This window comes from Typopeltis vanoorti, chromosome 25, assembly GCF_054136105.1.
Source record: "Typopeltis vanoorti isolate ZY-2024b chromosome 25, IOZ_Tvanoo_1.0, whole genome shotgun sequence".
Classification (NCBI taxonomy): Eukaryota; Metazoa; Arthropoda; class Arachnida; order Uropygi; family Thelyphonidae; genus Typopeltis; species Typopeltis vanoorti.
Window position 1 is genome coordinate 14,911,915 of NC_143573.1, and position 25,119 is coordinate 14,937,033.

At 36.7% G+C, this 25,119-nt stretch overlaps 1 protein-coding gene across 1 annotated transcript in view; it reads left to right on the forward strand.

Moving 5' to 3' along the window:
* JMJD6 (Bifunctional arginine demethylase and lysyl-hydroxylase PSR) overlaps positions 1 to 25,119 on the forward strand; it is a 216,982-nt gene that overhangs the window by 182,330 nt on the left and 9,533 nt on the right. The window contains exons 6-7 of the mRNA XM_090414372.1: positions 4,857 to 5,045; positions 17,234 to 17,424. Of these exons, the coding sequence (XP_090270498.1) occupies positions 4,857 to 5,045; positions 17,234 to 17,424 (380 nt within the window). The remainder of the gene's footprint in view (positions 1 to 4,856; positions 5,046 to 17,233; positions 17,425 to 25,119) is intronic.

A 25,119-nucleotide genomic window follows, 5' to 3' on the forward strand; every position in this document is an offset into this window, starting at 1 on the left:
AATATAGTCCTTCTTTTATTTAGTTCAACAAACACTTTTTGGTATATATCTTACTTGGATGCAAGAATATTTTTCTTTCTTTAAGTAATTTATGTATTAGCTCTTATACAGGGGTTTTATTTAATTTTCTCTTCATGGTACACCATGATAACTGAAAATTCCACATAGTGAAGGTATCAGGGTGTAACAAAATCATCCACCAATTAGTGAGAGTGACCATGAGGTAATTACCTGGGTGGTTGCCAGCAGTGCAAGGACCTCTGTGAGAAAAGGGTATATGTGGAACTACAAGGGGGGGGGGGTGATTATGAAGAGCTCAGGAGACAGCTTGCAGGTGTAGCATGGAATAAGCAGTTAGCTGGAAAAGAGATCAATGTAGCTTGGGGGATTTTCAAAAACCGTTTAGTAGATGCAACGTCTAAATGTATTCCAAGGGTGAGAAGGTTAAATAAGGTGGGTGTGAGATGGATGAATAAAGAGATTGAGCATGCGATACAGAGAAAAAGGGCATTGTGGAGGCAGCATAAGAGAAGTGGAAGTAACCAATTTCATGAGGTCTACAAAGACCAAGCAAGGAGGGTGACTTGGTTGGTTGAGGGTAGCTAAAGAGAGTTATTAACAGCAGTTGGCTAATGAAGCCAAAAAGAATCCTAAGGGGTTCTTTCAATATGTAGCCAGCAAAAGAAAGAATAATTATGGAAGGATGACATTGATTGGAGAAAATGGTATAAAGACAGCTGATGCAGAATGTGTGGTGGAGATACTTAATGAGTAGTTCATAAAGATCTTTCAATCTTGTGAATGTGACTTCATGGAGGAATTGAGAGCAGTTGATGATGGGGAGGAGAGACTGTAGGTGAGCAAGAGGTGTATGGGGAGTTGAGTAAACTAGATGTTAATAAGGCTGTGGGACTTGACAAGATATCACCACATATTCTGAAAGAATGTGCCAGGGAGTTGACATCTGCTTTGACATGTTTTTTTATGAGTCTTGCACTCGGTCAAGTTCCTAAGGAATGGAAGGAGGGCAAGATTGTGCCACTTCATAAAGGAGGTGATCGAACTCAAGCATCAAACTATAGGCCTCTCTGTATGTCAGGTGTTGTGGTTAAATTGTTGGAGAAGCTTGTGAGAACTATGATCCAGAGTTGTGTTGATAACAATGGTATTATCTTTGATGGACAGCATGGATTTGCTAAAGGGTGGTCATGTTTTAGTAATCTACTTACTTATTATAATAAAGTGACTGCTTCCTTGGACAGAGGAAAAGGATACACAGTAATATACTTGGATTTCGCAAAGGCTTTTGATAGAGTACCTCATGATAGGTTGGCAGTCAAACTAGAGCAGATGGGGTTGGATATTAGATTGGTGCATTGGATTGGAGACTGGCTATCTGATAGGTATCAACAAGTTGTGTATGGGGGAGCGATATCCAGGAAAAGGAAAGTCACTAGTGGGGTGCCTCACGGGTCTGTTTTAGGTCCATTGCTGTTTAACTTGTATATTAATGATATAGGTGAAGATTTGGATGGAGATATTCAGTTGTTTACAGATGATGCAAAGTTGGAACGAACCATGAAGTTAGTGAAGATGTGGCCTTACAGGAAGACTTTAATAGATTGAGTGATTGGGCACGGAAATGGGGATGTGAGTTCAATATTGCAGAATGTAAGGGTTTAAAATTTGGAAAACAAAGATGGGATGCAGAATTTATGCTTGGTGAGAATATATTGTTGGAGGTTGAGGAAACAAGAGATCTTGTTTAAGGCTTTGATTAGGCCACACATGGACTATTGTGCCCAGATTTGGTCACCGGGTTTTCAGAAGGATGAAGAGATGTTGGAAAGGGTCCAAAGGAGACTAAAGTAGTTTCTGACCTCTGGAATGTCGAGTATGAGGAAAGATTGAGAAGATGTAATTTGCAGAGTCTGGTTGACAGGAGGAAGAGGGGAGATATGATAGAGACCTACAAGTTGGTAAGGGGTTGTTATAGGATCAATGCTGGAGAAGTTTTACAGAGAATAGTGGGAGATCAGGGGAGAACCAGAGGTCATCCCTGGAAACTGTATAAAGAGGGTGTGAATATGGGAGTGAGAGGCAGGTTTTTTTCGTGCAGAGTTGTAAATGATTGGAATGCCTTGCCTGAGAATGTGGTGTCTGTAAAGAGTTTGAATGTGTTTAAAACATGGTATGATGAGCTGTGTGTGTGATAAAAGGACCTCCCAGATGAGTCTTTGACTCCATGTCTTGGGGTGGTAATAATAATAATACTAAATTCTAATAAACAGCTAAGCAGAAAAATTAGCCCTTAAATCTCTAAGAAATTACCAAGGCAGATAAAGGTAATTATTTTTTTATTTCTTTCTTTCTGTTTCTTTTTTTGGAGATAGAATAAATTCTACCTGCAAAAAGGTACGGCATGCCCCCCAAGCCAACTCTTACATGAAAGACTTCAAGCAATGATCTCTAGATTCAGCAAGCCTAAAGCCCAAAGTCTGGCTCAGATATTTTCACTATTTGGTCCCACAGCCATGAAATATTAAATACATTCCTAAGCCACCTGAACAAATTGCATAAATGTATCCAATTTACCAATGAGATTGAAAACAATAACTCTCTTCCTTTTCTAGACACACTTGTCACATATCTTTCCTCAGGCTGCCTTTCATTCACAGTCTACCGCAAACCCACACATATAGGCCAATGCATACATAAAAATTAATGCCACCATCCAACACCGAGGGTGTTGATGACCCCTAGTTGTTATAACTAGGGCTGATCAGCACCCTCAAATAGAGCCATAACAATTTGCTCCATGAGCAGGCATTGAACAAAGAATATGAACTTATTAGCAAACCTTTATAAAAAAAAAATGCCTATAACAAAAAAAAAAGTTCAGAAGATCCTCCACAATAATACCATTAAAAGCAAAAAAAAAAAAAAAAATGCCATAGCACGCATTAGGGAAATATCAGAAAAATAGATAGAACACTATGTAAATACAACATTAAGGCAACTTCAAACCTCCTGGAAAATTAAAAAGTACAGTCAACTCATCCAAAGACCCCTTTCTTACATTGCCCATCCAGGGATTTACAAAATTCGTTCCATCTGCAACTTACCCTACATAATGGAAACAGGGGGTACCATCCCAATAAGAAAAGATGAACATAAATGTCATATTAAATTCCTCTACTATGTTAAAACAAACCTGTCAGACCATGCACTATAAACATGTCACAGAATCAAGTAGAAAGACCACGTCCTACACCAAAACCCCTGGTTTAAAAGAAACTTCAAAGAAGCCTGTGAGATGAAGAAACATCATCTGAATCTTAACAAAAATGATGGATTAATGATTCCAAGAATTTGGAGGGCCCATCTGCAATCTATATAACATTCAGAACATGAACATCCAGAGAACACCCGGCCTGGTTTGTCGAGTGGTTAGTGTATCTGCTCTCCAGCCAAAAGGCTGTGGATTCGAATCCCACCATGGGCATGGCTGTTTATCTGTGAAAATACTAGTGGTGGTGGGCAGTAGATGACATTGGTGTAGATGGACTGAGGTGAAGATGGAGAGTTGTAGAATAGATGCCCTCCCTCTATGAGTCTTTGGACTCTTTGGAGGTGTCACATAATAATAATGGCAGAACACCAACACAAAAAAACCGTAATAAATATAAGCAGACTTTAGAGATGTGTTTAATGTAGCTTTGTTATTAAAAATTTAGTTTTATTTGTTTATTTATTTATTTTTTTTTGTAATCTATATTATTATACTGATATGTATAAAAAATTATTTTATTTTATTAATTTATATTTTTTGTATATGTTTTACTATTATGTATTTATTTCAATTCAAATTTTTTTCCACCAGAGGTCAGGCTAGGGTAATGATTAACAAAGCATTTAGATAGATTTATCTTACTTGTGTGTAGTGTAATGTAGCTTGTGTTCTCTACATATGTATGTTTTTCTGATGATGACCTCAATATAGAGGTTGAAACGTCAAGGATTGTTTTCTTAATTATAAGTAATTACTCCAATGTGTGTTTGTGTCTCCATAAATTTTTCACTATGAATGTTGATTATTGTGTAACCTTAAAAGTAAGAACCCCACCATATAGTTCATCCTGTTAGCCTCCACTTCATACCAGATAGCTTCAACTTACTGCTATGTGGAACATTAATTTCATGCATTTCTACCCTAACTCAACCCAAGTTGTCTGATATCATTAGTAGTACCCCCCCCATATCTCTTCTGTCATTCCTAAAAATACTGTCTTTACACTCAATCCCAGTTACAATATCTGATTTGTTAGCCAGATTTCACTAATGTCAGCAATCGTAGGCCACAACGTATTCAATAAAGCAATGAACTCAATCCCTTTGTTTCTGATGCTTCTGGCATTTGTACATAAACATAACAAATTACCACTAGTACTTTTCTTATAATTAGATATTTGATGTCTTTGTCTTGTTATAGAACTTTCTCTTTTAGTTTCCCTAGACACACACACTCAACAGGTCTAAACCCAAAATGTAGTTTCATCCCTTTGCTAGATGCATAACCATGTTCAAAGCCATTCACTCTTTTTTTACCATATTTGCATACCATAGCAAAATTTTCACGTTTTCCCCATTCCTCTCATAATGATCTGGAAGGAATGGGGGAATGCAGTGTAAAGTGATTTGGCTGACTAGGTAAAATATGTAAAATATATTTTTGAAATTGTTATATACTGAAAATATAACGTTCAATTTTTCTGTCACCTCCATTTGTCCATAGCTAATTTTTATCATGTTGTGTTATAAGTGTTTCATAATTGTTAATTGCATTTTTTCCTTAGTTGGAGATTCTTCAGCAGCCAGGCGAAACTGTATTTGTACCAGGAGGATGGTGGCATGTGGTAATAAATCTTGACAACACTATTGCTGTTACACAGAATTTCTGTAGCTTAACAAATTTTCCTATTGTCTGGCACAAAACTGTAAGAGGAAGACCTAAACTATCAAAAAAGTGGTATAGGGTGTTGAAGGTAAGTATTAATTAATAATCACATTAGTAAGTTCAGGAGAAGGAGGGTGCTCATTCCTGTCCTCAAGAAATCAGAACCACATGGTAGTGATTCTGATTTATTCTTTTTTGAATTGCACATAATTTTCTTAAATAAATATTATTATTGAAAAATTGAAGTAAAGTAATTGAATCAATAGCAGAAATCTGTTTTCTGAGCACTTCACTTTGACTGACACATTCAGCATTTCATGGTTTTTAAGTTTATTTCGGAAAAGCACAAATAGAACATGAATTGTGTCAGGTTTGATTTTTAGTATAATTTTATGATGAAGATTATAAGCTATTCTTACCACTCTATGCTTGAAAGATTATCATACTTAAAGACACTTCATACAGTCTGGAAAGACTAAATGAATATCTAACTTGCTTACCTATCCTCTTTATAAAGCTTGTCCTTATTTGGATGCATGTCAGTATTCTTGGGCCAGTGTTCTTAGCACCTGGCTCTGTTCTTTTCACAGATGAAGCTTTTAATCTTGTCTGGAAGTTAATGGGGTTTGCACACAGCACATCAGTGGTGGCCAGCTGTTGTCTTCTTTTTCAAGCTTGAAATTGAGTCATCGTTTTTTTTATCTTTATCGATTGCTGGAATCAGGCTTGTTGTAGAGACTAAACACAGTTTCAGGCTTCCACTGTGATACTGCCTGCTTGCTTATTAGCAAGTTGGCACTATCACTGTGCATGATGAAAGTCATGTGCTGCCCAAAGACACATGCTAGAGTGGCATTCAAACCTACAGGTTACAGGGGGAAAATGCTATCCACTCAGCCAACCAGGTCGGCATTACTTGACCTATGAAGGCAAACATGTTTTGTCTCCTTTATAGAAAAGACTGGTAGTAAAACTATCCACTGTATCATGTACAGCCATGCTATGCATGGAATATGAAAAAGAAATTATTATTAATTTCTATTTTTAATAAAATAGAATTAAATAATTTGAATTATTATTTAATAAAAATAATAAATTCAAAAATTTTTTTTAGATGTTTACTAATATCATTTCAAGGTGACTAACGTGGCAACGGCATCCAATTTTCTAATGAAGAGTCATACAAAGATATCGACCAATGCTACTGCGTCTGGGGCAGCCGACGCGTCTTGGGCTTGCAGTCCGGGCTCCTGATGATAAATATGCTACGAGGACTCATATTAACATTTTGCAACTCAATATCAACGGTACTCAGAGAAAAATGGATGAACTTAAATACATGCTTTACAAAAACAATATCCATATAGCTTGTCTACAAGAAACAAAACTGAACAAAAATCTGAACTTCAGCATCAAAGGATACACAGTTCTTAGGAAGGATAGAGAGGAAAGAGCAGGTGGTGGGCTTGCTATTCTTTTGAAGACCCCAGAAATCAAATTCAAAGAAATCACCCTAAATCAATATTTAAATAATAACAGTTCGACGGAAGCTCAAGCCATTGAAATACACCTACCAAACCATTCTATTTCAATCACAAATGTTTACCACCCTGATAATACAAATATTGATACAGACATCATTGAAAAGCTAAGCGAATCTCCAACTGACACAACCATTATACTTGGTGACCTTAAATGCAAAAAGCCCAAAGTGGGGCTCCCCCAATTTAGACCATAAAGGTCAACAATTGGAAGATCTCTCTACAGATTTGGAACTCACAACAATTAAAATGGACAGAGCACCTATCTCTCTAAAAACTATGGGAACTGAATCTGCTATTGACATCACAGCTATTAATTATAACATTGCATCAAGTGCACAATGGAAAATTTTGGGAAATGCCATCAGTGACCACAGACCCATAATAACAACACTAAACTTCAAGATTGATCAAGAACAGCAAATCAAAAGGACATGGAACTTCAGAAAAGCCAACTGAACAAAGTTTACTCAAACCTTGTAGCATCTGTCAAGATGAACCTGTCTCTGGAAACCTCAACAGAAAATTACAAATCCTTACTTCACACATCAGTAAAGCTGCCAAAGCAACAATACCAAGAGGCAAGCGGAAAATACCTGGATACCATACTGGAAAGATCACAATATTGATTCAATGATTACAGAAAAAGACAATATCAACGAACAATTCAGAATTAATAAAACTGATGAATACAGAAAGAGATTAATGGACATAACACACAAAATAGAGCAGGAAATTTGGAAGTGCAAACAAGAGAAATGGGCGAAGCTTTGCAGTAACCTGGATCCAAGAAAAGACAGCCAACACTGAAACATTATTAGAATCCTAGACAACAATATCAAAAAAAGAGAACCAACAGAAAACAAACTTCATCATAAATGCTGGGAAACAAGCTATTATAGATCAAGAAATTGCAAACACACTGGCAAAAACCTATTGAAACAACTCCAAACTTCAGTATAACAGAGAGGACGACCCTCAATAAACTCACAAGCAAAATACTAAAACAAGCAAGAACATACCAAACTAATGACATCTTCTCTGAAGAATTTACACTAAGTGAACTAAATTCATCAATCGAGAAAACTGCACCTAATAAATCTCCTGATAATGATCTTATCTTTGGTCATGTAGTCAAACACCTTGGCAAAAATGCCAAAGAACAACTTCTGGACATTCTCAATACCTCTTGGCGAACAGGCAAACTTCCAAAAAAATGGAAAAAATCAATTATTGTACCCATCCTGAAACCTGACAAAAATGCTGCAGAATGTCAAAGCTATAGACCTATCGCATTAACTGGCATACTTTGTAAAATTACTGAAAGAATCTGCCATATTCCTTGATATGACTGCTGCTTTCGATCATGTTTGGATCAAAAAATTAATACAAACAGTACATGATATTGGAATTAGAGGAAACGCTTTAATCTGGATTGCTGATTTCATTAGAGGAAGAAAGATCAAAGTCAGAATCAATGCAGCAATATCAAGAGAACGGAGAACTTGGGCTGGTGTTCCCCAGGGCTCGGTACTCAGTCTCTTACTATTCCTTCTATACATCAATAACATTCATCCCTACCTTACAGAAGACACAAAAGTAACTTGCTATGCAGATGATATAGCCTTCTTGCACACTAGTGCTAAAATCAAAGAATCAGAGGAGATTCTAAACAAATCCATGAGAGGATTAGAAAAATGGTCAGATGAACTTAAACTCAAAATCAATCCAGACAAAACAAAACTAAGCATCTTTAGTACAGACAGGAAAAATAGACATTCCTACAATCCCAATGTCATGATCAACAACAAGCTAATTGAAAAAGTCACAAATCCAAAATACCTTGGTATTACGCTTGATCAGGAATTATGTTTTGTACACACATCTCTAACACTTCCAATAGAGCTCTAAAAAAATTAAATATACTGAAAGGCTTTGTGGAACAAATTGGGGCACAAAGCCAAAAATCCTCAAAACTACTTGCACTACACTAATAAGGCCAATAATGGAATATGCAGCACCTATCTGGTCACCTTTGGCCTCATCGGTAAAGAAAAAATTAGACAAATTACAAGCAAAAGCATCCAAGATTATCATTGGTGCAGTCTCATCCACTAAACATCAGAGCCCAACAAGAATGTGGGCTTGACCTGCTGGAGGACAGACGAAAATTTGCCACCATAAAATTCATAAATAATATCAGAAGCTACCAAAGCAATCATATCTCCCTAAAAACTTATGAACATTGGAATCAAAAATGCAGACTTCACAGATCATCGATTTTACAATATGATGACACTATCAGGAAGGAAATAGGTCTTGATCAGCTTAAATGCCCGCATAAACAAAGAACCTCAATAAAACTCCTTTTTCTTTGAGCATTTCTAAAAGAAATGCTCAAAGAAAAAGGCCTAAATATCCATCCTTCTTTCATCCTCCAAACAGGTTATTTGTTATACTGATGGACGTCAGACACCAAAATCATTCGTACCTATTAACTCTTTTGCTCGGACACCAATATGATTAATGGAGGCGTTGGTGTTCTCCTTTACTCCCAAAAGGTGAAAAACTTTCAATAAAAGTTGGATCTGGGAGAATCGCTTCTAATTTTACCAGCAAACTCTACTCAATAAATAAAGCACTTGAAACCTACTTAAAACTATCATTATCTCAACAATCTGAAGGAATTATAATTTACGGTGACTCAAGATCAGCTATGGAGGCAATCAAAAATTACAATACCAAGCTCACACAAGACATCCATAAACTCTTAAATCAACTAAAGTGTTTAGGAAAAAGTTGCATTTTACAATGGGTTCCTGCTCATGTAGGCATTGATTACAATGAAGCAGCTGATAAATTAGCAAAAGAGGCTAGAGAACTCAACCAAGAAACTCACACGGTAACTCTTGCTGATGCCAATGCAAAAGCTAAACTAATTGGACTGAAATCGGTGATACAACATCAAATTCCCGAAATCAATGCTGACAGAAAGACCTCCACCATGATAGCAAGACTACGAGCAGGACATTATAGAGGAATGAAGATCAACACAGATGATACGAGAACATATAGAAACTGCAATAACTGCCCCAATACTGAAATGACACCCACTCACCTTTTTACCTGTCCAGCAATTACAGCAGCCTTGCAAGAAATAGATCCTGATCTTGAACAACAGCTCTATACAAACAAAATCATTGACATAGCCAAAGCAGTACAAGGAGCACACGGAAACATCTAAGACTCTTCAAAGGACAAGACAACAACTAATATCATTAGTAAACACATCTCATTAGCACTAAAGTGTTAAGGCTAGTGGGCTGTCAGGGATTTTACTAGTGGTTGTTATAGTGAGCTTAATGAAATGATGTCTGTAATTTTACTCCTGAAAGGTGAAAAACTTTCAATGAAAGTTGGATCTGGGAGAATCGCTTCTAATTTTATCAGGGAACTCTACGCAATAAATAAAGCACTTGAAACCTACTTAAAACTATCATTACCTCAACAGTCTGAAGGAATTTTACAGACTCAAGATCAGCTATGGAGGCATTCAAAAATGGCAATACCAAGCTCCTTTATCCCCTTTAGAACTAAAAGGATAAAATGAACCTGATTTTTAATTGTCTCACTCCATCAATTTTTTTTAAGAACTAGGGAAAAAATATATCTTTTACTAGACATTTTCTAGGAACATGTGTGGTAGACATAATACAGGTAACCCTCGTATAACGCAGTACTTATACGACGCGGTTTCGATATAATGCAGTCTACAAATTGTAGTAACCCTCGTATAACGTAGTACTTATACAACACGGTTTCAATATAATACTGTCTACAAATTGTAGTAATCCTTTATCTTTTCATATATTTTTCATCGGGTGACTTAAAAATCAAATTTTATCTTCGTTAAATATGCGTCTGCCCGTATCGCGCATTTAGTTATAAGTAACGAATTTACATTTAGGGGAAATACTCTTTAGCATGAATGTACATCAATTGTTTATTGTTGAAAATTGTCCCCCCCTCCATCCTCTTCTACTATCAAAGCGATTGCAAAGATATGTTTGCTCACACTGTTTAACTCTTTCTTGTGTTCATATTTTGAATGTTGTAACCACTTATTTTGCTCTCTCCTTGAATGATGCTTAAGTTATAGTGAGCAAAATATATAGGAGTTATTAAATTTTAATTTCCCTTACATTTTTTCAAAGTATTTACATAAATTATATCCATTCTTCATATTCTATAATTTGGTAATATTGTCCAAAAAATGTTAGGAATGAAAATTAAAACTCATGATCATCATCATCAAATTCCTGCCATGTACCCTCAAGGGGTGTACAGGATATGACAGTACTACATGAAAAAAATTACATCATTACTAACTTCCTATCTACAATTTTCCTCCAAATCAGTCTGTTACTTGTCAAGACTCCAACATTATCAGATCTTATATTTCTATCGTCTAAGGCACTTTGTACCGTATCAATCCACCTATACCTTGGTCTTCCTCTGGGTCATTTTCTTGCCAGCCTGGCAGTGAACACTTGTTTTGCTAATCTTTCCTCTCCCATTCTATTTAAGTGACCATACCACCTGAGATTAGCTCTGCTAACGCATTCCAGGATGCTGACAATGTCAAGTTCTTTCCTAATATCCTCATTTTTAATATGATATTGCCATTGATGCCATCTGTTCACGCCTCTAATCTTTCTCAGGACTCTCATATCTGCGGTCTCTAGTCTTTGGTCAAGTGTTTTACTTCTGACCCAGCTCTCAGATCCATAAGTTAAAACTGGTTTGAACACTGTCTTGTATACAGCTAATTTAATGTTCCAACTAATTTCTTTCTTATTCCATATGAATTTATTCAATTGACTTCCCACCATACCAGCTTTGCTGATTCTGTTGTCTATTTCTATATTTAATTTACCATCTTCAGTAAAAATCGTGCCTAAGTAGCTGAAATGTTTTACTTGTTCCACAGGTTCTCCATTCACAACACAGTTGACATTTTCAATGATTCTGCCTATTTTCATTGTCTTTGTCTTTTTATTGCTGACCTTCATACCATATCTATTACAACAGCTATTCAATTTATTCAGAGAATCTTGCAGACTTGTAGCGGATTTATTTAGACGTATAACATCATCCGCATTAAAGCAAAGAGCTGACATTAACATCTCCAATTTTGATATCAGGTTTAATACCACATTCCTTCATAATGTGATCCATATAGATAATGAATAACAGAGGGGATAATGTACAACCTTGTCTCACACCAGATTTAACATTAAACCATCTTCCTGTACTTCCTTCAATTCTAACTGCTGACTTACAACTCAAATAAAGACAAAGTCTTGCTTGATATAATGCCCCATTGACACCATATAACTGCAGCGTATTGAATAGCTTCTCTCTTGGCACCTTGTCATATGCCTTTTCCAAATTGACAAAACTTAAATACAGATCTTTGTTGTATTCCCATGCTTTCTCGACTATTTGTCGTAAAGTGAAGATCTGATCCTGACAGCCTCTATTTGGCTTGAATCCAGCTTGTTCTTCACCAAGCTTTTCTTCCACAATTCTTCTCAACCGTTTCTCAAGTATACTTGCATAGATCTTGCCAGGAACACTCAGTAGGGAAATAACTCTGTAATTCTCACATTCAGTTTTATTTCCCTTTTTATATATGGGTACTATCAGAGCTCTACTCCAATCATCAGGAATTCATCCCTCTGTCCAGGCTTTCTGAACTATGCAGTGCAGCCACTGTAAGACTTTTATACCACCATACTTCAGCATTTCTGGTCGAATATCATCTACTCCTGCTGCCTTTCCACATTTCAAGCCTTTGATGGCTTTTTCTACTTCAAGTATGGAATGTATTCCTGACTGCATGCCTGGTCACTGTTTTTTATCACTGTGCTGTCATCACTGCTTGTTTCATATAGCAGTTTTTCAAAGTAATTACTCCATACTTCAAGGATATCTTTTTCTCCTGTTTTCATGTCACCTTTATCATCTCTAACTCCTTTTACAGCACTCTTTCCTCCATTCCTAAGCTTCTTCAACAACCTCCAGAATATTTTGCCACCTTCTTGATATTTATTTTCTATATTCTTGCCAAAGTCCTCCCATGACGTTTGTTTAGCTAGTTTTACACACTGTTTAGCTTTCTTACATTTGTCTCTGTATTCTGTAAGAGTAAAAGCTGACTTATTTGCCAGGAACTTTTGATATGCTTTCTTCTTTTCCTTCACTGCCTCTTTAACTTCCTGTGTCCACCAGGGAGTTCTGATTTTTTTATCCTTGCACACAACCTCACCACATACCTCTCTGGCAGAATCAATCAATGTTTTCTTTAGAGTTTGCCACTGAATCTCCTAGGTTTGATTCCTGTTCTCAAACTCTTTCATTTTCTTTCAATAATCTTTCTGTATTTTAGTCTACAGTTCACATCTGAGCGCTGCTCAACTTTTATTCGCTTTAAAACTTTCTTACATTTTATTCTTTTCAATATGAAATTCAATTTTATCCTGCTCAAGACTAAATAGTGATCACTTCCAATTTCAAATCCTCTGTACACTCTGGTGTCCTGCACCAGGGAGAAAACATCACTATCAACAATAACATAGTCAATGAGACTTTTCTTATTCCTAGCCTCTTCTCTCCATGTGAATTTGTGCACATTTTTATGTTGGAACATGGTGTTAGTAATAACCAGTCCATGTCCTGAGCAGAAATCCAACAGATATTTGCCATTATTATTAGCTTTGCTCTTTTCTCCAAATTTTCCCAAAATATTTTTGTATGTCTCACAATCATTTCCTACTCTGTTATTTAGATCCCCAACAAGGACCAACTTTTCCTTTTTCATTGTGTGAGTTGCTTTTTCTAAAGCCTCAAAAAATTCCTCCACTTCTACCTTAGTAGAACCTTCTGTGGGACCATAGGCACAAATAAGTCTCATTGTCCAGTTCCCCATTCTCATATTTGCCCACATTACTCTACTTGAGACTGACTGCCATTCAAGAAGATTAGCCTCGTATTTTGTGTTGAATACTATGGCTACTCCTTCTTTTCCTTGATTGTCATTGCCTGAATATAACATTTTGTATTTATTGCTCAGAAAGATCTCACCAGTTTGGGTCTTTTTTGTTTCAGTCACCCCTATTATGTCGATCTGGTACTTATCTAATTCCTCAGCTAGCTCCATTTCTTTGCCATTCAGGCTTCTTACGTTGATAGTACCGATCTTTAACTCTGGTAATGTTGAGTTGGGGTTTGTTTTCAGATTTGTTCCAGTAGCTGACTTTTCGCTGTTCGCCCTGGTTCCCTGGCGAAAACAACGGGGACCTTGTTTAACCGGGCGATGCCCCAGCCGGCATGAAATTTTGTCATGTTGTACCATCATTTTTTTATTTTGGTTTAACCAATAAGAATACAGTTTGGTCGGCTAAATCCCAAATTGGCAGCCCATCCTCGTCTGTTTAGTATCCAAGTAGATACCCAACAGGGTGCACCGCGCGAAGGTGAGGATTGGACATTAGGTCAGAAGCCTTGGTCGGTTCTCCGCATTCCTTTAAAGGCTATTGTGAAGGTCTCCTCTCAGTTATACAGCTTTGACCCTTAAGCACCCCGAAAGTTAAAACTTGATAAGTAAAATATAGTACAGGACATGCTAAACAGAGCTCTTTTTTAGCATTCTAAGGTTGCAAGAAAATATGAAATTATTTGGTATGTTTGTTTGTCTATATTTATTTAAATCTATAAACGTGTTTGAAATTATAAAAGATTATTCCCATACCACTGTGCAAATTAGCTTGCACTTCAAGTGTATATACGTCACATAAATGAAGGTATGTCTGCATTTTTCTTCTTTGCTGAATATAACCAAATATAATTTCTTCACGTTTCCAACTGTAAATTATAGAATGCTTAACTGCATAGCAGTTAAGCATTCTATAATCTAATCTATTCATTTTATTGCAGGGAAATCAACAGGTGGTCTGCTTTCACTGTGTTAACAGCAGTTAGTCTTTCTCTTCAAATTTTACTCTTCAGCTAAAAGTCAGTATCAATGAGTGAGTGCAACTTTATGAGCAGTTCTTGGGTTTTAAACAGTTAAAACTGATTTTGTGCATCAATTTATTACTATGGATGAGACTTAGATTCACCATTCCCCACCAGAATCCCAACAGCAGTCAAAACAGTGGACAGAAGCCAGTTGTTCAGCGCCAAAGAAGACAAAGTCGGTTCCGTCATCAGGAAAGGTCATGGCATCAGTGTTTTGGGATGCATTTTGTTTATTAATTATCTTGAAAAGGGTAAAACAATAACCAGAGAATATTATTCCAATCTTTTAACCAGACTAGACGAAAAAATTCATGAGAAAAGAACTGGTTTGCAGAAAAAAAAAAAAAGGACAAGGCACCTGCCCACAAAAGTGTTTTGGCAATGGGAAAATTAAGGGATCTGCCCTATGACTTCTATCTCTTCCCAAAACTAAAACTCTTACTCGCTTGTCAGCGTTTTTCTTTGAATCAAAAGATGATTGCAGCTGTAGAGAGGTATTTTGCAGATCTTACTGAGAACCACTACAGGAATGGGATAATGGTGCTGGAATAAATGTATTAGTCTTAAGGGAGATCATGTTGAAAAATAAAAATAATTTTGAAATAATAAATTCGTTTTTTTCATTGTAAGGTCAAGAACTTTTCAGACCATCCTCGTAGAACTGGAAATTGTAAATCTCAGGAATATCATGTTAAAGTCATATAAAGGTGGTGAAAACTTTTAGAGGTTTGTGGATAGGGAAAGATTCCTGTTTTAAAAAGTTGTGTGTACAAGATGTCTTTTTTTTTGATTAACATACTTGTGTGAGTCATTTTTTTTCCCACCATGAATATCGTAAAATCTAAATTCAGATTGTGACTAAAGGATGAACATCTTGAGGATTGTTTGCGAACTGCAACATCACCTTATGTTCCCAAATGCAAAGGACTTGTCAATGATATGCAACTTCAAGGATTCCTTTAAAATTATTTTTCTTCACAATTTATTTAATTTGTTTTAAAACATATTTGTTCCATTCTAATAAAAACAAAATTACATTAATCGTTTTGTTTATTTATCCACAATAAATTTATCTCGGTTGTTTGATTGCTTTAAGAAAGATGGTGGGGTGGGAGTGCTACCAGTATTGTTTCTTCATCTTAAAAGTGCTCCAGAGCTCAAAAAGGTTGGTAATCCCTAATATACAATATGCACAGTAGGTTTATAGTATTTTGTAGTTGGGATTCACATGAAACTAACATGTTCTCCAGATGACATGTGATGGATGTCCTTCTCTTACGAAATACCATTAACTGCTGTATTAGATACATATTGAATCCATTTTCCTATAATCAAAGGGATGTTTTTTATGTCAAGGTATTTAAATAGAGAGAATATAAACTTTTCATTAAATAATTAACTACAATTTATTAAAATATAACTGCTTGAAGTTTTGATAAATTGATTACTACCAAACACATTTGGTAATATTTTATAACTAAAATGAAAAGTCAAACGGGCTTTTATATAACAACAAAGGATTTTTATCCCCTTAATTTACATTTGGTAATAGTTTAATGTACTGTTAAGGGATAAGTATGAATATGGATAATATGTTTAGTTCATGCTGTTGCCACCTCAGATGGACTCGAGTCTCCCACACAATTCCAATTTATAAGTAAACATTATATATGGGATGATTCATAAGTTCTGAATCATCTATGCACAGTCATACCAACAGAAGTTAGTGAAAAAACCAGAACAGTCAACTCACTTCCTAATGTTCAACGGTGACAGAGGCATCTTTTGGAATAGCAATGATGTACTTAGTGAAAACGTCTAAATGAAAAGTCAATGAGCCAAGAATAAGATTTCTTCACACATTTTTTTTTTTTTTTTTAGTGAGGCATTTTGAAGATTTTCACCGTATACTACGATTTAATATTACTCGTTGAAATTTTGTTCAGATGAGACATAATTGCACCACATCATTCATACTCTGATTGCGAAAACCACCACTCACCTGATCTTTATGGGGGGGGGGGGGGGGGGGGCAAAGAGAGTGGAAGGGATATTTTGATTTCCAAGGCAATGACTGTTGTGGTTTCTTACTCTTAACTGTAAACCAGTAAGTTCTTGCACTTGTTTTACCCAATTCACATAAAATTTCCAACATACATGTTGTTGTTCCTCCAAAGTTAAATTTTTCTTGAAATTTATGGATAGCATCGCACACAAGGAGGAAGAAGTAATACCAAACATGAATGAATCATTGTAGGAAGTACGTTACAATAAGAGAATGATTAATACACACAAAAACAATTACATTTCCAAGAGTTACAACCTTTGATATGTTGCCTTTTTTAATATTATTCCATTTGTCATAATTCCTGTGTATGAATGACAAAACATTTCAATGATTTTGATGTTCACTCATAGTAAAAAAATCAAAATTAAGTCTTTCGATGGGAAGATAAAAGAAACTTTGTTATCATGGCTTTGCAGTTTTCAAAACAAGTCTTTCAAAACTATGTACAATACAGCCATCATCAGTGTTATGATCATGGCTGTATTGTAAGCAAAGTAGTGGTGAGAGAGAAAAAATTTGAACTGCTGTTTTATTTGGGAACTTAACTAGATTATTTTTATTAACGAGAAATTAACACTGTTTTAGGAACAAAGACCAGAGCTATCTGCTATTGCTGATCAGATAGATGTCAGTAAAGACACAGGTGTGGCATCTGATAGCTCGAGTGCATCTAGTTCATCATCATCATCTTCAGAATCTTCATGCTGCTCAAGTTCTGGGTCAGGAAGTGATGATGATTCAGGGAAAGAAAGTATTAGTGATCGCAAAAGGAAAAGGTATCTTTCTGAATGATAAAACCTTTCACATTATGTGCTTAACAGTATGAACACACACACACATCATATAATTTAAGCTGTTTTATTCATAATATTTAGTATAAAACTACCCTAAAGTTTCATTTTATAAATATCTGGATGTATACAAGATTCTGTGTTCTTGTGGAAAGATACGTAGGTCAGACTAGGAGAAGTTTCAAAATCTGCAACAAAGAACATATAGGTGACATTAAAAACAAAAGTTAAGGGGGAAAAAACAGAATCGTAACACATTCTCAAAGAACATCACGTAGTAAATTGGTAAGCATCCTTCATGCCCTGCTTAGAACAGAATTACTTTAACAGATTGTTCAAAGAGTCCTTTGAGATCATTCGCTCAAAACGCATTCTAAATACCAAACAGGAATGATCCTTCGTGACATCTCAAAGTCATTAACATGTGACATTAAAAACCTCTCCTATGCTAACAATCACACAGAGTTTACACAACAATGTAGAGACTGCATGTTTTGTGCAGTCAGCTCCTATCAACAATATCTGTCAACATTCCAATGTTATCAGATTTTATATTTTTGTCTTCTAAGGCAGTTTGTACTGTATCAATGCACTTACATCACGGTCTTCCTCTGGGTCGGTCTTCTTTCCTGCCAGCCTGACAGAGAACACTTGTTTTGCTAGTCTTTCCTCTCCCATTCTGAAATGACCATACCACCTGAGATTAGCTCTGCTAATAATGTCAAGTTCTTTCCTAATATCCTCATTTTTAATATGCACTGCTATTGAAGCCATCTATTCAGTCCTCCCATTTTTGTAGTCTCCAGTCTGATCAAGAGTTTTATTTTTAACCAAGCTCTCAGATCCATAAGTTAAAATTGGTTTGAACACCGTCTTTAGTGTTTATCAAAATTTAGTGTTTTGATTAATTTGTTTCTTATTCCATATAAATTTATTCATTTGACTTCCTAGAATACCAGCTTTGTTAATTTTGCTGTCTATTTCCGAATTTAATTTGCCATCTTTGCTAAAAATTGTGCCTAAGTAGCTGAAATATTTTACTTCTTCTATAGGGGTTCTCCATTCAGGATGCAGTTGATGTTTTCAATGTTTCTGCCTATTTTTATACCAAATTTACTACAACAGTTATTCAATTTGGTCAGGAAATCCTGCAAACTTGTCCTGCATTTATTTAAAAGTACATCATCTGATTAAAAAAAGAGATTAACATCTCCAATTTTGATATCAGGTTTAATACTGCTTTCCTTCATAATGTGATCCATATAGATGATGAATAACAGTGGAGATAATGTACACCCTTGTCACACACTTGACTTAATATCGAACAGCTTACCTCCTTCAATTCTAACTACTGATTTACAACTCAAATAGAGACTATGTATTGCTTGATATAATGTCCCATTTACACCATATAACTGTGAGTGTTTTGAACAGCTTTTCTCTTTGCACCTGTCATATGCCTTTTCCAGATCTATTAAACTTAAATACAGATCCTTGTTATATTCCCATGATTTTTCAACTATTTGTCTTAAAGTGAAAATCTGATTCTGACAACCTATGTTTGGCCTGAACTTTTTTCTTCTCCAGACTTCTCAACCACAATTTTCCTTTGGTGTTTCTCAAGAATACTTGCATAAATCTTACCAGGAACACTTAGTAGACAAATTCCTCTGTAATAGTCATATTCAGCTTTATTACCTTTTTTTATAGGGTACTATGAGCACTCTACTTCAATAATCTGGAACTTTACCCTCTGACCAGGCTTTCTGAATTATGCAAGTGTAGCTACTGTAAAACTTTTATACTTCCGTATTGACATGATAAAAACGAATTAAGAAGAAGGGCTATGATGGAAAACAATTCAATGTATGGGCCATGTAGAAGGAATGGATTTGTATAAGAGGGACGGCTTACACCTGAATGCATTTGGTTTAAGGAGTCTTGAAAAATTAATAACTAGTATGAGACCTAACACAGAGAGTCAGGGAAACTAAATTATAATGGGAGGAAAGGTGAGAATATGAGAGCAGGAGTGACAATGTTATATAATTGTGCTAATGATGGGAATGGGCGTTATCATGGAAATGATTATGAGGAAAGAATGTTTTTGACTTTGTGTCCGTCTGGTTCAGACCCATCAAACATATGAAAAGATGTCTACATGTATAAGGCACTAGACAAGAGTATACAAAAGAACGTGCAAGTGGCTTATGTCTATATACGAATGCTAGGAGTATCAGAAATAAAGGGATAGAATTTGATGCCTTGGGACCTCAGATTGTATGCATTCTGAAGCCTGGCTATTAGAATCAGACATACTAACTGGTATCGACTGTAAAGGGTACAGTATTTTTAGGAAGGGCAGACGGGTTAGGAGAGAATGGGATATGCTGCTAATGATATCAGATGACTTGAATCCAGTTAGTGTCGAGAACTATGATTGTGGTACTAATAACAGTATTTCACATGGCAGTGAATTCAAAGCCATCTGGTGTGAGGTGGAGTCTAACAAGATCAATTGCTAATGATCTTTTATTATTATTATTATTATTATTGTTCCGGGAAACTCCAAGGAGTTGACAGACTCATCGAGGGAGGCCCTAACATCATGTCAAGAACAACTATTCAACATTCACACAGTATCTATCATACCTTGCCTTGAACTCATTCACGGTCGTAGCACCCACAACAGACTCTGGAAGCTTATTCCACTCATTTACCACTCTCCAAGTAAAGAACCTAGCTCTAACACCCTTGTCAACCACGCTCTTGCCCAGCTTCCATGCATGGCCCCTAGTCCTCCCACCACCAGCCTTTTTTTCAAAAATATCTTCTGGATCAATCTTATAAAAACCCTTCGGTAATTTGAATGTCTCAATCATATCATCCTTCCTTCGCCTATCGTCCAATTTCTGCAACCCACAAATCTTCAACCTATTCTCATAAGGTTCATTCCACAGACCTGCTATCATCTTGGTCACTCGTCTCCGGACCCTCTCCACTTCCTCCCCATCACAAAGAAACCCTGGTGCCCATAACTGGGCACAGAAATCCAGATGGGGTCTTATCAAGGCTCGATACAGAGGAACAACAACTTGTTCGTCTCTGCATGTTAAAGTATTTTTCAGAAGCCAAGTGATTTGGTGAGCTGTTTTACTTACTTTTGCAATGTGCCCCCTAAACTTCAACTCCCTATCCACCAACACTCCCAAATCCCTGGCCTCATCAATCTCCTGGAGTATGGTTCCACCAATGCGATATACTGCTGCTATTCTTTTCACCCCAAAATGCATAACCTTACACTTTGCCACATTAAATCGACATCCATTTTTCCTAGCGCAGTCCTCCAAACTATCCAAATCATCCTGTAAAATTTTGACATCCTGTGCACTCACGATTGCTCTACCCAACTTTGCATCATCAGCAAACAAGTGAACTTCCTCTCAGATCCTTTCCAATATCATTGATGAACAAATTGAAAAGCAGTGGTCCAAGAACAGAGCCCTGTGGCACTCCACTAGTCACAAGATGTCTTTTAGACTCCACTCCTGAATAAACCACTCTTTGATATCTCTCCTTCAACCACCCTCCTATCCATCTCACCAACCCTATATCTATACCCATCTGCTCCAGTTTACTGATTAGGGTTCCATGTGGTATCCTATCAAAGGCCTTGGCAAGGTCCAGTAGTATCACTGTAAACCCATTACCCCTATCCAGTTCAGCCGTCAGTATAAACTTGCTCACGTTTCAGTATAAAACGTGAGCAAGTTACTGAGGCATGATCTACCCTTCACAAAACCATGTTGTCCCCCATACAATATCCCATTTTCATCTATCCAATCCTGTATTCTTTTCTTGACTAATTTCTCTAAGACCTTGACAATGATTCCTGATATGCTAATCGGTCGGTAATTTACAACAGCAGTCTTGGAACCACCTTTATGCAGTGGAACTATTTTCCCCTCTTTCCACCCGCTCGGGACTAACCCAGACCCGAGACTCAAATTAAACAAAATGGTCAAGGGTACTGACAATTCTTTAGCTGCTTCTCATACAACACGAGCTGGTATACCATCCAATCCCACAGATGTATTGACATTGAGGTTATGCAATAGACTACTCACCTCCACTTCATTAACCACAATTCCCGTATAATCTACTGGTTTATTCGTTTCTGCAATGTCACCACCTGGATGATATACTTTTGCAAAGTGCTCACTCAGTAACTCAACTATCTCAACTGATTCAGTTACCTCCCCACCATCGGCATTCTTTAAAATCAATCTGCCATGTACATTTTTCCTTTTACTTGCTACATATCTAAAAAACTGTTTAGGATTCTCTTTAGCCTGCATGGCCAATGTTCTTTCGTAATCCTTTTTTGCTTTTCTTACCACACTCGTCACCCTTCTGGCCTGCGCTTTATACCGTTCGTGTACCCTTCTCCTTAAATTCCCTCCATAGTTGTTTCTTTTTTTGCAGCTCAAGCTTAATGGTGTTATTCATCCATTTAACCCCTACTTGATTTATTATTCGGACTCTAGGTATACAGTCAGCCATTGCTTCATGCAAGCACTTCTTAACTACCTCCCATGCACTATCAACTTCTAGTCCTTGCAGTTGTACATGCCATGGCACTGAACCAATCAAACTCCTAAGCTTGTCATACTTTCCAGCCCGATAATTCCACATGTACCCTGTCTTAATTGAAAATTCTACACCTTTAGCCACCTCCCAAGTTAAGACCCTATGATCACTCTCACCGATTGGTGGCAATGTGGTCATATTTGTTACAGCCAAATCCTCAGATGTAATTACTAGGTCAAGCACTCTCTGACCCCTAGTATTTTCCATTACATGCTGTCGCAGATAGTTATCCCTTAATAACCGCATAAAATCCAGTTCCTTCCTCCCGTGTGTCCTCTCCTCACTCCAATCAATGCGACCATAGTTGAAATCTCCCATAATCACCCTCCTTCCACCCATTTCTTCTATTTGCTTGTGCATACTGTCACCACCATCTTTTCCATCACCTGGTCTATAGCAGCACCCAATTGTATATTTAGTTCTGCTAGCCACAATCTCACACCAAATGGCCTCAAATGTGCTCTTTTCTCTATCCTGCAATTCAACTTCTATTCTCCTTGGCTGGAGCTCATCAGCTATCATCAAAAATACTCCTCCCCCCATTTTATTCTCCCTGTCATTTCTGAACACACTATACCCATCACATTCAATCCCACTAGTTATATCATCTACAGTCAGCCATGTTTCACTAATACCTATAACCTGTGGTCTGGAAGTGCCAACCATGGCCAAAAACTCTTCCTTCTTGTTCCTAATACTCCTAGTATTAGTGTACATGAATTTAAGACTCCCATTAGCCCCAACCCTACCTTGATGCCTTATATTAACTATCCCACTCAGATTTGTTGTCCTTATTTGCTCTGGCATATTATATTCATTCTTACATTCAACTGCCTCCATAAGGACTGTATATCTACTCCCCCCCCTTAACAAATCTAGTTTCCCTGAATTTGCACATCCACTACATTCAGCAACACTTTCTCAAGTCTTCTTACACCGTAACTATTCAAATGCAAGCCATCCATCTTATATAGATCCTTTCGCCCATCAAACTCACTCCACACATCCACAAATTCCACACCACTCGTCATACATAACCCACGCATAAAGTCATTCGCAATTATGGCCCTCCTTTTAAACATTTCACTGTCATACCGTGGCAAAAGACTAATCATTCTAACTGTCTCACTCTTTTCTTTTGCTACCTCAAACAATTCATTCAGGTCTTCTATCATTTCCATTTTATCTCCTTTCAAATCATTCGTACCTGCCACAACAATCATTTCTTTCACCCTTTCCTTTTGCTCTCTAATAGACTCAGTTACGTCCTTTATGGTCGCACCAGGTTGGTACGATTTTGTCAAATCCTCTACTAACACACCTCGTACTAACGAGTCTCGATACAGCACTCTATCCTTCATTTTGTTCATGTTCACACGTCTATTTTTCCTGTCATACCTTTTATTATTGGTTGGTTCATTCAGTCTACTTTTGTTCATGCACTCTAGCTGCTGTTTTGCTCTTTCTATCGCACTATTCAACAACGCAATCTCACTCAATGCATCTATCTCATCTTTTTTATTCTCTGAGAAACCATTTATACTATCATTCACACTTTCTACATTCACACTCTCACAATTTTCATGTACAACCTTGCCGTTTCTTGTCATATCCCTATTTCCTTCATTCTGAAGGTTGACAAAAATATCACACTCACGATCCGAAATACACTTCAATTCCTCATTCTCCCTACATTTTCTACACACATTCAATCCTTTATTATCATCTAACCACACTCTGACCGCACTCCGCAAAGCGTACGTTTCACAGCTAGTACACTGACTCATTTCTTTTATGCTACCGTTCTTTGATAACGATGGCGAACCATCATTACTGGCCGCCATTTTCCTTCGCACAGGTGCCATACTTATTTGCAACGTGTTTTGTCAAATTATACATTATAACACACCAAAAACAGACGCACTAAAATACGCAAGGCAAACAAAACAAAACTACACAATATTAAGTAATTTGTATCGATAACTGAAAATGATACTTATCTTATCTGGAGCTTGCACGAACGCTATACATTACGAATTCATCTAGCGGCGACTTCTCGACATAGATTATGTTATAAAACACTTTAGTACACTAACCACGCTAATAAAGCTCCAATAATATACCAAAATTACACACTTAAGTCCATTAAATTGAATCCAAAACATCAATAAATCAACAAAAAACACAAATCTCTCAGGAGCTCTCCGATAGCACGTCCGTTCACCAGCTAGCCTCGACACCGAAAAAAAATCTTGTTATCACTGATCCATTAATCTTGTTAGATTAATGGATCAGTGCTAGTGATGAAGAAATGCATCACCAAATAGAGATGATGGGTGCAAAAAGAGTAATCATAATGGGAGATTTTAATTATTCAAATATTGATAGGTAGCAGTTAAAATCTTATGAGAAGAATGAAATTGAATCTATTGAGCTGTTGTGGAACAACTTCCTCAAGCAGCATGTGACAAAAGGAACTCAAAGTCAAAGAGTGTTAAATTTGATTATAGTGTCAGAGGGTGTTTCAGATAAAAACGTAACTATTCTGCCTCTGGTTGGTGACCGTGATCATGCAGTACTCACTTGGGAAGTGACTAAGTTTATGGATGTTCCATTCAGAAAAGGTTACTGAATGGAACTTTACTGAACTACAAAGCAGGAAATTATGACTGACTGAGGAATATACTGAGTTCAGCAGAATGGTATCGGTTACTGGATGGTAAGAATATCGACAGTGCATGGAAAGTATTTAAAAAAATACTTAAATGATGCAATATCAGAATATATCCCAAGAGTTCAAAGAATACTTAGAGTAGGAGTCAAATGCTTGTGAAATCTTATTAGCAAGAGAAAGGAAGAAACGTATAATGTGGAAGGAATATCGTGTGCATAAGGATGATGTCCGTTATGAAAATTATAAGCAGCAGGCTAGAAGAGTCAAACTGTTGTATGGAAAGTTAAGTCTGAGGATGAAAAGAAACTGGCTCTGCAAGCTAGAGACAACCCAAGAATTTTGTCGGTATGCTGCAA